The sequence below is a fragment of the Eriocheir sinensis genome, chromosome 13 (genome assembly GCF_024679095.1).
Source record: "Eriocheir sinensis breed Jianghai 21 chromosome 13, ASM2467909v1, whole genome shotgun sequence".
In the NCBI taxonomy this organism is placed as follows: domain Eukaryota; kingdom Metazoa; phylum Arthropoda; class Malacostraca; order Decapoda; family Varunidae; genus Eriocheir; species Eriocheir sinensis.
Window position 1 is genome coordinate 1,556,302 of NC_066521.1, and position 12,407 is coordinate 1,568,708.

The window sequence follows — 12,407 nt, forward strand, 5'->3', positions numbered from 1 at the left end:
TCCATTAATTTTTTGTGTATATATTTTCAGATATTTATGATTGTTTCCTCCGCCTCCTCACTGTCTGCTCGGCGGACGAGGATTATACGTGAATGCTACTCATGTGACGTGCCGTACTGTATGTGTGTGGGTGCTTTACTACAACGCTACTTTTGTTAATATGTCTTACCCAGGAGGAGAATCTTCATGCTGTGTGTCCACCGTCGCTGCCTGCCCTGTGGCCTGCCTAAAGTCTTGGACACTGCTGAGTGTGTAAGGGGAAAGCTTTTGACTTGATGAGTGACTTTGCGGCTTCTCACTATCACTATACTATTCTCTCTCTCTCTCTCTCTCTCTCTCTCTCTCTCTCTTCTCTCTTCTCTCTCTCTCTCTCTCTCTCTCTCTCTCTCTCTCTCTCTCTCTCTCTCTCTCTCTTAAATGATTCCATGAGGCTTTGTGAAATGTGGTTTATTGGGAATATTTACATAGTTTTCACTTATTATTAGAAACGAGATTTTTTGTTCATCCCTGCGACATTTAGAGCCTGAAAGGGAGAAAAAAAATATAATGCTTGTAACAATAATGGGTAGGTGGTGGTGGGGTAGGAGGTATTTCTTCAAGACAAGAAATTCATCTGGCTCTGGGGGCAGAGTAAAGGTAAAGGATTAGTTGGGGCCTGCGCTATAGCTGCGTGTGGCCTCAGTGCTCATCCCCGTGGTGCTGGCCCTTGAGCCTGGTAAGAGCCTATTGCCCTGACACACAGGGCCAGTGTGAGCTGATGTGGAAATTAACACAGTCATCTCACATGAAGTTAATATTGACACTATGTGTTGTATTCTATATCTCTGAATACAGTGCTGTAACAATTGGCTTTCAAAAAATTAAAGAAACTTCAAAATATTGATGAAAAAAGTTTATGAGTGCAGTCTATGGCCCATTCATTTAAGCTGGATTCAAGGAGCCTTGAGGAGGGGCAATGGTGTCTGCGGGACAGAGGAAGCAGAGTTTATAGAGTCGGCATCACGTAACCTGGTGAGTATAATGTTTTAAGGAGTGACTTGCGGACTTGGCATCATTGTCTGGGTGATGATCTCTTGCACTCATTGGCCTATTCTTAAATTGTTCTAACATGCAGCAAATTGACTTTGTATTTCTACCAAAAATAATAATATGATATTTCTACTGTACATTATGTGTATCTCAAACTATTAAAGATAAATCTCAATGACATTTTTAATAACACTAAGTAAGTAAGTAAAGGGAGGCGGTGGCTGAGTGGTTAGCATGCCGGGGCTGCATCCTCCTGGCCACAGGTTTGAGTCCTGCCTGCCACCACAGCTGGGATTTTTCAGTCACTACCGAGTGACCGAAGACTACCCACATGATGTCCTGAAGGCCACCTATCAAGCCGGACTCTAGATTCTCTCTCTAAAAGAGAGTCCTGACAGTCAGTGTGCAGTGATGCTACATAGTCATGACGTAAAGATTGGCCTAAGGCCTTCTCTTTTCTTTTATCTTGCTACTGTTGATCCTAAGATGTCCCTTTATTATGTATGGGTAATAAATTGCCATGAGGAAGAGTGATAATAAGACCAACTACATTTAGATACTGTCAGTGCTGATTTAGAGGTGGCGGAGGATGAGAGACAGTAGGCTATGTTAATGGAAATGGAGGGAAGGGGGGAACATTGAAGTAGAAAGGGGCAATAGAGGAGGAGGGGGAGGCAAAGGATGAATAGGCGAGTTAGGAGGATGAGGAGGATGATGGGTGAAGCACATTTAATTGTCTCACCGTCAGTATTCCTGCCTTGGCCAGACTGCCAGCTCCCTGGAGAAGGCCGGCTCCCTCCCTCACACACTTGCCTACGCTGTGGACGTCTGACAGCCGCCGCTCCAGGAATGCCCAGGTGTTCTGAGGACCATCACAAGGGAGGAGTGAAGGGCATGACAAAAGTAACAGGGATGGTTGATTGAAGCTGTGATGTTAACCCAGTAGCAGTGACAGGCCAAATTTGTGGCTTTACCGTGTAGCAGCAACGGGCCAAATTTGTGCCACGATATAAACCCCCTCAAAAAGATGATACATAATCTGATCATAAATGCTTTGATATATATTATGAAATGGTTTGTGTGAGGGGTGATTTTTTCTCATTTTTCTTGCTTAGAGGGACCATTAAGAAACATGATCCCCACCGTTACCGGGTTAAGGAAGAAAGGGATAAGGTTCTGATAGAGAGAATAATTAGGCAACAGAAACATGTATTAAACCCTTTCATGCACCACAACGCGACAATTACCGTCAAAATGGAATCATCTACATCTGAGCTTTTAACTCGAATCGCATAAAAAAACTTTAAAAATTTGCCCAAAATAAAGTATCTTTCAGAATCGCGTCAAAATTTTTTGCGTCAAAGATCCAAGCTAGACCTGCAAAATAAACTAATCGTCAACTCTCTTATGCCGTTGTGATGCGAGTCCCATTGTGGTGCGTGAAAGGGTTAAGTATCAATCCTTTTTTTTTTTTTTTTTTTTTTTCTTTTTTTTTTTACAATAAGTGGTTTGCATCATTATTCCCTTCCTCTCAAAAAGATACTATGTGAGCTGTTGCTAGGAAATCACCATCCTTTCCACCCATCTCATTCAGTTTGTTTCACTTGAAGAACATCGCACCAAAATACAGACCTTGATTATCTGTGTTATTAGACGTAATGAAACTGAAGGTCAAGACCATAACATCACTACAGTGGAAGGTCCTCAGTTAGTTCATTTTCTCAAACATTTTCTGCACTGCCTGAACAATAATGCAAAATGTTATAGGACAGCTTTTATGATGTCTAGTCTTTATTTATTTAGTTTTTCACCACAAGGGAGGCAGCTCAAGGGCAAGAATCAAAACCAGGAACCAAAAGGCCCGCTGGGCACCGCTCCAACAAAAGGAGACATAACGAGGGGTCAAAAGAGTGATGGGATAAGCAAACCCCGGCCAAAGTCCATGTGGACCTACATGGTTACAAGCATCCTGAGTGGTAGGACGTCAAAATACTCCCTGACTGATCAGCGGCACGACCCCATGATACTTCCATGAGCCTCCTCTCTCAGCTGCTTCAGATTAATTTTCTGATGTTTCAAGAAAATAAGTTTTGCAAAATACAGCTGCAGGAAGTGGTGTTCCATGAAGATTTAAGCACGCACGACAACATGAATTTAATAGGAAAATCTCCTGTGTCCATCCATTAAGAGTTAATGTGAAAACCAGAAATGCAAGAAGAAAAAATGTGGATCATAGAAATAAACAACAGAAACTGAACAAATCCATCCATTAGAGCAAAACAGCAATAGTGGAGAAGTTGTTTTCACTGTTCACGGGGAGAGCTTGCTGCCGCTGCCACACGTCAGTAATTACTGAATACGTCCCTCACCCATTTCAAATGATTTTTTTATTTTTTATAATTATATCATGTATTTATTCCTACTTTTGTTTAGTAAAGCAGCAGATAATACTGTATAGGAAGAGGAGAACTATCTGAAGTAACCTAACCCAACTAAAATGACTTCATCAAACAATGCTACATGCTGCAGTATGAAAGAATTGTGCCAGCAAGAAAGATCAACCAGTGTCATGACATATTAAAATATTTTCTTCTTTTCTCTTGACACTTTCACATTTCTTTGAATTTGCGCCTCAACTCCTCGGAAAACCTTGGCATTCAAGAAACGGTGTTTACAAGTGTGGGGATTTGCCTTCCCCTTACCTCCAATTTGTTGTTCAGCGCCACTTCAAGGAACCTTCATCTGTATTTCCTCCTGCCTACGACTTGAACTCTTTCAAGAGGAGGGTATCAGGACACCTCTCCTCCCAAAATTGACCTCTTTTTCGGCCACTCGTCTTGACTCTTTTGTAAGAACAGTGAGTAGCGGGCTTTTTTTCATTACTGTTTCCTTTTTTTTTTTTTGCCCTTAAGCTGTTTACTCTAATGTAAAAAAAAAAATATTACATATATATATATATATAGATATATATATATATATATATATATATATATATATATATATATATATATATATATATATATATATATATATATATATATATACGGTAAACCCTCGATTTAACGGACTAATTGGGGGGACCTTAGTCTGTTAATGCCGAAAGTCCGTTATAAGTGGCGAAAAGAAACGTAAAATAATACCGACGAACCTATAAACGTAGGTATATATATATTTTTTTTATTGTGTGTGTGTGTGTTACTGCACGCTGTCTGTATAGCCGCATGGAACAGTTGGCGATAGACTGCGAGGCACTGAGGCTGCCAAGTTGGCAGTTGGGCCATGCGAGGGGGCCATACTGTTACGGGTATGGGTAAGATTTTACAAATGCGCCAATCCCACACTGGCAGACAAAACTTTTTTTTGGGGTAGTTTTCAGTGTGTTATGAAATATTCTGTTAACTGTTTCTGTCACAAATCATTAAATCATTAAATCATTAAATGATTGACTTTTTAATACCTGTTTTACACCCACCGCAGCCTGCAGCTGCAGCCGCAAAATAACTCGCAAAGAGAAATGTTTAACTAGCTTACAGTTTCTGCATTTCACTCACCGCTCACAAAGGTCACAAGTGGACAAACTAGAATAAAATCAGGCAAACTAATGTTTTTCCTGCCGCGTATTCCCACAGTGCGCATGAGTGATGGACAGCAGAGTGACTTATTTCTGCAAGGAGGTATTTCTCGCAACGCCGGCCTGCGAACTGGACCAAGCACGCCGCCGCCATGTCCTGTTCCGCTCTGCGTATTTCCTCGCCCCACACCACGTGCTGAATAAATATACTAACTAAACTTAACCTAACCTACCGAAGTTGGGGCTTAGCCCCCCTCGACCCACTTAATTTGTGTCAGTACCGACACTCACAAACACCTGGCTATTTTCCATTACACTTACATCCTGGATTGATGCATAAGACTTTCTTGTGGTATAAATACGTTCTTCATTGGAATGGAGACCACAAGGAGGAAAGTATTTCATCAGGTGGGCTGAAAAAGACTACAGTAACTGAAGGATGGGGCAGCAGATAAAGGGAGGAGGGTCAAGTGGCCAGCAGAAGCTATTGTAGTTACCTGAGGCGGGTGGTTCAAAAACTAATCTTGGTTGGTCCCCGTGGATTTTTGACCATCTGACCTTGTCCGTTACGTCCGAAATCCATTATAAGCGGGTCCATTACATCGAGGGTTTACTGTATATATATAATGCTTAGAGTAAAGGAGGGAAAATTTGTGTGAAAAGTTTAGTGGCAGGACAAAGGGCCATTATGGACCAGGCCGAGCCAGTAGTACCTGGAAGTCTTGAGACTTGTCCTGAAGCATACACAGCTCGGTGCTCTTATACACAGCAGCCAGGATTCCTCTCTTGGTGTACCAGTTGAACTGCGGGACACAATTGTGTAAATATTAGGTAGTCTCTGCATATTTATGAATTAAAGACATACACTGTTACTCTTAAAACACTATGGGAGATTAAAATTACTTTCATGTGACAGTCAGATTTAAGGACAAGGAATTGGCAGGGTAAAAGGTAGATTGGAGAACACATGCAATGTATCAGTGATCTTCCTTTTTGGCCTTTGGTGGGAAGAAAAACATTACCCCGGGACACAAGGCCGGCGTGACATCCAGGTTACCACAGTTTACTTTCCCCTGAAAGGGAGGATGACCAGCTGGGTGGGCTGTGCACTGACTGCCCTGGGTGGGATTGAACCCAAGCCTCTTGTGGATTTGTAACTAGGTGTGCTAACCAGAGACATATGCATTGTACACATTCTTGTCAAATGATGAACACTGAAAATATTCTAAAGCAACAAAACAAAACAATATGTAACCCTTCTATATGTTGCCCTTTACCAGTTAATGAAGGGCCAACAACTTACATCATGGGATCTATCGCCAGCATGGTACCAAATGGTGTCCACAAGAGTGCCAATGTTGTGCAGGGCTGTGGGAATGTTGGAGGGTGAAGAGTGGAGTGCCAAGGCCCAGTGCCAAGAATCATGATACTCCACATTCATCCTAAGTCTCTCTTCCACTGCAGCAGCAATGAAAGCAGTTGTCTTCTTGTGGCTGGAGTAAGGATGCCACAGTCAAACAAGGGATTACAACAACAACAACGTCTTATCACAAAAACTAAGTAAATACACTTTTCCACCTCTTTTCCAGCAGCTAACCAAGAATGTAACTATTTGATGAACAGCTTCACAATAGTTTGAAAGTGAAGAACTGAACCTTAAGATACATATTCTATTACTAAATCTCCAATGTTAGGGTCTCTCTTTCTATGGTTTCATTGGAAGAGATGGTGGTCTTTGTGGAGAGGAATGAGGAGGTCAAGAAGGTTTGAAAGGATTTTTGATCAGTGGCGAAAGAGAGTGTGAGAGGGAGAGCAGAAGTGACCACCAGTACAGGAGTGACAACTAATGAAGGGAAGCATATCCAGAGGGAGAAGCAGAGAAGGCAACAAAGGTAGTGAGAAGTTAGAAAGGCCCGTGGTGTTGATGGCATAACAGCAGGGACGATGAAACAGGAGGCGGTGTAGTTACTGAGTGGCTGTGTAGTCTAGCCTGGGAGCAGGGAGGGGTGCCAAAAGAAAGGTGAAAGGTGAAAGGCTGGACAAAGGGAAGGGAAGTAGGAAAGCCATAAATATGCTGCTGGACAGAGGGAAAGAAATAGGAGAGCCATAACAAACAAAGAGAAAGGAGCGACTGGACAAAGAGAAAGGAGCTACTGGACAAAGAGAAAGGAGCTACTGGACAAAGAGAAAGGAGCTACTGGACAAAGAGAAAGGAGCTACTGGACAAAGAGAAAGGAGCTACTGGACAAAGAGAAAGGAGCTACTGGACAAAGAGAAAGGAACGAGGAAAGCCATAACTCTACTACTGGATAAACGGAGAAGAAGTAGGAGTACCTGTAACAAGTCTTGGGGTATGAACTGACTCAGTGTGCCAGAATAAATATATGGAAGGGATTTAAGTTCAAGGATAATGAAACTTGCTGATAAAAGTGTAGGCAATGAACAAGGGTTTTGAGAAAGGATTGGGATACATGAAATGACATTTTCAGACATAAGATGTATTTTTTTACTTACCTGTTTCTTATATTAGCATTGTAAATGTTAATATAAAAAGCAGGTTGTATGTGAAACAAACAAACTTTTGCACTGAAAATGATAGCTACAAAGTGCCGAGAGAGGGATAAGGTGTTTGCTGCTTCCATGGACCTGAGAAAGCCTTTGACAGAGTGGTCAGGGAGGGTTTATGGGATGTCCTCAGGCTAATAATAATAAAGGGATCAGGAGTGGAGTGAGGTAAAGCAGGAAAAATAAGAAGTATATGATCATTCAAGATGGTTTAAGCCTGGGGTTGGATCTCAGGGTTACCAGCTAAGGTTACTGAGATCACATCCCTTGCAGCCATCGCCTCCAAAACTCCCCCAATAAGGTCAACAGGCATGGGGTTGGGGGGAGGGGTGGGCGATGGATGAAGGAGGAGAATATCGTCACCCGCATAAAATATTTGCTTATGTCATCGATTTCCAGGTTTTTGTTTACATCAATTTTTCAACACATGACGCCCATTTTTGTATAGTTGCCTTCATTATTCAGGGTTTGAGTGTTCTAGAATTGGCCTTTTCATTCCTGCCTAAATCTTAAGCCAAGTGAGATAATGACAGTTCTTTTCTGTTTTCCCGAAAAGTAGAAAATAATGACGAAGGCGGTTTCTTTTAGAAAGTGACGATATTTTACGCAACTTATGTATAAAGAAGGGACAGGATGGAAAGCACTTATGATATCTTAGGGAATGGCAACCCGAGGGAGACGTCCACAGAGGCGGTGATACAGAGAGGGAGGAGAGATGAAAAGGTCACCAGGGAGGAGAGATGAAAAGGTCAGTGCTGAAGTTGACTTTGGGCAAAATTTTCAAATAAAGGTTGAATTTGCAGGCTTTTTTTTTAATTTGCGGGCCTTTTTTATTATTTGCATTTTTTTTTTCAATATTGTTCTCTTTTTTTTTTTTACCTTGAGCTGTTTCCTTTAGTGTAAAAAAATAAATATATAATAAAAACTAAATAAGTCAAGATGGTGAAACATGGGCTGCTGACAGGCTGCGCTGGATGCTGAGGTTATGTGGACTATACTCAGTTTCATTTCATCTGTCCATCCACAAGCGTGAATTCTCATAGATGTAGCACAAGCGCATTGCTGGCGTGTGATTGGGTAAAAGTCAGTGTCCAATGCCGTTTGTTACTAGCGATAAATATTCAAACTATTTATACAATAATATATTTGACTGTTCATGTATGCAAAGAACCCTCACATCTAATATAAATCCCAAACCTGCTACTCTGCATTGATAACCTACCACACAAGCACACAAAGCAAGCTTGTATCACAGTCTAGTGGGATCAAACACAAATGAACTTATAAAGATCAGTATCCCAAATACTTCCTTACATGATACAAGTTCCTTAACCCGGTAGCAGCGACAGGCCAAATTTGTGGCTTTACCTTGTAGCAGCGACGGGCCAAATTTGTGCCATGATTTTAACCCCAAAAATAGCTGATATATAAACTGATCACAAATGCTTTGATATATATTATGAAATGGTTTGTGTGAGGGGTGATTTTTTCTCATTTTTCTCGCTTGGAGGGACCATTAAGAATCATGATCCCCGCTGCTACTGGACTAAGGCAAAGGGATGAAGATGTAGAAAAAAATTAGTTTGTTGCAATGTAAACATCTCTGAAATTTGTTCACTTACAGTTCAGGGTTCTTCTGAGCTTCCTCGACGGCTGCTTTGAGCACCTCATCCAGCTTACTGTTGGACTGTCCGTAGAAGTAGTTGACCAGCTCCACGCCGCCTCCTGGGAACATGCCGTGAACCATGCTGGAGTAACCTAACGTCTCTGCCCCTGAAACGTGACGAGGTATTTGATTAGAGGACACTCACGTGATAAAGAGATGACTTCAACGGACTGCAGTCTAGCGAATCTAACTTGAGCCTTTAGGCGCGGCTCCCCTGAGCCGTGCTATTGCCACATCACCCCATCACTCTCCTCAGAGGAGCTCGCTACCCCCTCCCCCCCATGTTTTCTTTCTCTCAAATTTCAAGCCATTCATAACATCATGCAGTCGTATTATGAATATATATATATATATATATATATATATATATATATATATATATATATATATATATATATATATATATATATATATATATATATATATATATATATATATATATATATATATATATATATATATATATATATATATATATATATATATATATATATATATATATATATATATATATATATATATATTCTATAAATAGATAACGTACAGATTAACAGTGAGAAAGATCGCCATGCGGTCATCGCTAGATGTGTAAACAATGGAGGGTTCCCTGGGCCAAGCCACAGGGCTCAAGTTAGATTTGATGGACTATAGTGCGGGGAGGCGGTGGCTGAACAGATAGCGAGACGGCCCCGCGTTCAGGTTGGATTTTTCAGCCGTCACCGAGTGGCTTAAAACTACCCACATGCTGTCCAGAAGACCACCTATCAACCCAGACTCTAGATTCTATGATTAAAGATGAGCTCCGGGAGGGCAGCATGAGCCAATACAGGATGGCGCCACTATAAACACTCGCCTGCTCCAGAACAGGCTGGGCCGACCATTAGGCCCCACCGGGAAGAAGCCTTGGACCGACCATCTGGATCCACCAGGAAGAAGCCTACCGGCGCAATAGGCCAAGACGTAAAAAAAAAAAAATAAAAAAAAAAAAAAATAAAAAAAATAAAAAAAAGTGCTTCTTAACCTTGTGTGCTGCAGTGGGGTTTCGAGCAGTGGTTCTCAACTTGTTTCAGGCCATGAACCACCATCCCAATAAAAGAGTCATGGACCATTTCATTTTTGAGTAGGGATAAAATAAGCATACGCAACAAGCATTTTGTTTTGAAATATATATGGCCACAGCGCTGTACGACAGTGTTATATGTAGCCGCAGCCAGCTTAAAAGAATCAACTGGATGGCTCGTCACTTTGACTCGTATAGTTAATCTTGGATATCCATTTTATAATAGATTAAATTTAGAAACTGCAAGTGACTCGAAGTGCCAATATTGTTCTTAAATAGGAATAATATGATAAGATGAAATGAAAGACCAGTTTTTTTTCAAGTGTTCGTCCTGAATTTTCAATCAATTTAAAATTATGTACTTTCATTTTCCAGTTTATTGCCAAAAACAGTGGACATCATGTAGCCCACTCACAAAGTCACCATGGACCACCATGGACACCAACTGAGAACCACTGGTTTAGAGACTGCTGGCATGGGCTTCAGTCAAGTGCAGGGCAGTGTTTGGGGACAGCCATGCTACAAGTCTGTCAGCCCTGCAAGAAGGGCTTTCTGCAGCAAACACTCAATGTGTTACAACTTTTCCTGATTGGTTGGTTTAAAATCAAATTCACATCTTTGATCCCACATTTTTAGGGAAAAAACAAAATGCAAAGGAACCAAAAATTCAAGAAAATGTTTATAATTTTTTTCACAAATCTAAAGTCAATTCCCCTTTGGTTCCCTCCAGAACACTCCCCATGAGGCGGCGTAAACTTCTCCCAACACTTTCATAAGTTTTTGGTAGCACTTCTTGTGACACCTTCAGTCACCTTGTCACACTGTCAGAGAGAGATTAAGAAGATAAATGCAGGAGACTTTCCTGTCAAGGACTGTTTCAAAAGCTTCAGAAAGACAGGAAAGTAAAGTTATAGGGCAGTAGTTTACAGGATTGTAGCAGTCACCCTTCTTAGGCACAGGCTGTATGTAGGCATGCTTCCAGCAGGAAGGAAAAGTAGATGTTGAAAGGCAGAGACAAAAGATTTTGACCAGGCAGGGTGTCAGCATGGAAGCACAGTTTTTAAGGACAAGGCCCATAAGCCTTCTGAGGGTAGAGGCTAGAAAGATCATAGAAAACAAAATTGAGATTTTCAACATGAGGTATAGTAGTAATGTTGTAGGGGATGCATAGTAGGATTAAGACCTGAATTATCCAGAGTGGAACCTTCAGAGAAAGTGTGCGCAAAATATTCAGCTTCAGAGACAGATGTGACAGCTGTGGAGCCATCGGGATTAAGGAGGGGAGGCAGGATGAAGTAAATTTGTTGATGAAGTAGAATATGCAGTCATCATTAGGAAAACTAGGATTATTCTCGCAATCATGGTAAGGTATGCAAATTGAAGTTAGAAAAGAGGAATGTATTAGTATGTGCAGCTATATGCATACCCTGAGCAATGGCATCTTCAGACCATCCAAGAGAATGTACAAATGGGAGGGAGGCCTCCAGTATCTCTTCCTTGAGCTGCTGTTCTCCGTCTGGCCCCGGCTCACCCCCCTCGGCACTCTTTGGGCCTGGCTCATCAGCCCCTGCTGCTGCTTCCTCTGCATGGCTCTGGAAGGCTGAGGAGGTCTGCAAGCCTCGGCGGTACCCTGAAATGTAAAGGTAATGCTCAGTTATACAGATCACAATACATTAGTTAATTTTATTTTGTATGTGAGATTATTTCCAACAATCACAGTTTGTGTTTACAAAAAATATTTCAGGGCACATCAGGTAATGCTGTGGAGCGCTACGTTTCACATCTCGTTTCATGGGCAACCCATAAACCCATAAACATTCCAGTCAGACTTTTCCAGGAAAACAATTCCATTGTGCAAAGAGATCAGAAGCTGACCATCACTTTGAGGCTGTTTTCTATGATGTCAAAACCCCAAGCTAATCTATTTTTCAACTAACCAATCCTGCCTCATTGAGCATAAATGGTTCTCTCATAACAGGCGACAAAGCAACACAGCAGCGAACCACTAGCCCCTCCAAGGTCAGCCTCGCTCTGCTGTGTCAGGCACACACGCCTGCCTCTATCCTTTGGTCAACATTATTCCCACCCGCATGGTGGACAGCAGGTGGTGCCGTCTGCTGGGTAGTGCAGGCCAGGTAATGCCGGTGCGATCTGTTGGGTGCCTTCTGAACTTTGCCCCGTCAGCCTATCCTTACCTTCCTACAGAGAGTAACTTATCTCCTCTAAACAGGTAACAGAGAAACGCCATTTCCCATCAGGCCAGCAGTGCCCAGCACCACGGCCCAGACCATGCTAGGCACACACAGGTGAGACAACCATTACAGAGGAATGCCAGTGTGATACAAATCAACTTGAGCTTCACAGTTTTACAAAATATGCAACACAATAATGAGACACTGGTGACAGTAATGCAAGTCAGGCAAACAAAACCTGAAGAGCAATACTATAAAGTAGTAAAATAAACACAACAGCCCTTGGACTGGCATATAAAAAAGTGCAACAGGCAAGAACCTGAG

General features: G+C 41.8%; 1 protein-coding gene across 1 annotated transcript; it reads right to left on the minus strand.

The window, feature by feature from the left end:
- Nucleotides 1-431: 431 nt before the first annotated feature.
- LOC126997786 (ubiquinone biosynthesis protein COQ9, mitochondrial-like) lies at nucleotides 432-11,561 on the minus strand (the record flags this gene model as incomplete). Its single annotated transcript, XM_050859003.1, has 6 exons — nucleotides 432-523; nucleotides 1,772-1,891; nucleotides 5,314-5,403; nucleotides 5,904-6,093; nucleotides 8,788-8,938; nucleotides 11,318-11,561. Coding segments are annotated over 6 exons (837 nt in total), but the record flags the coding sequence as incomplete, so codon positions are not given.
- Between the last annotated feature and the right edge of the window lie 846 nt (nucleotides 11,562-12,407).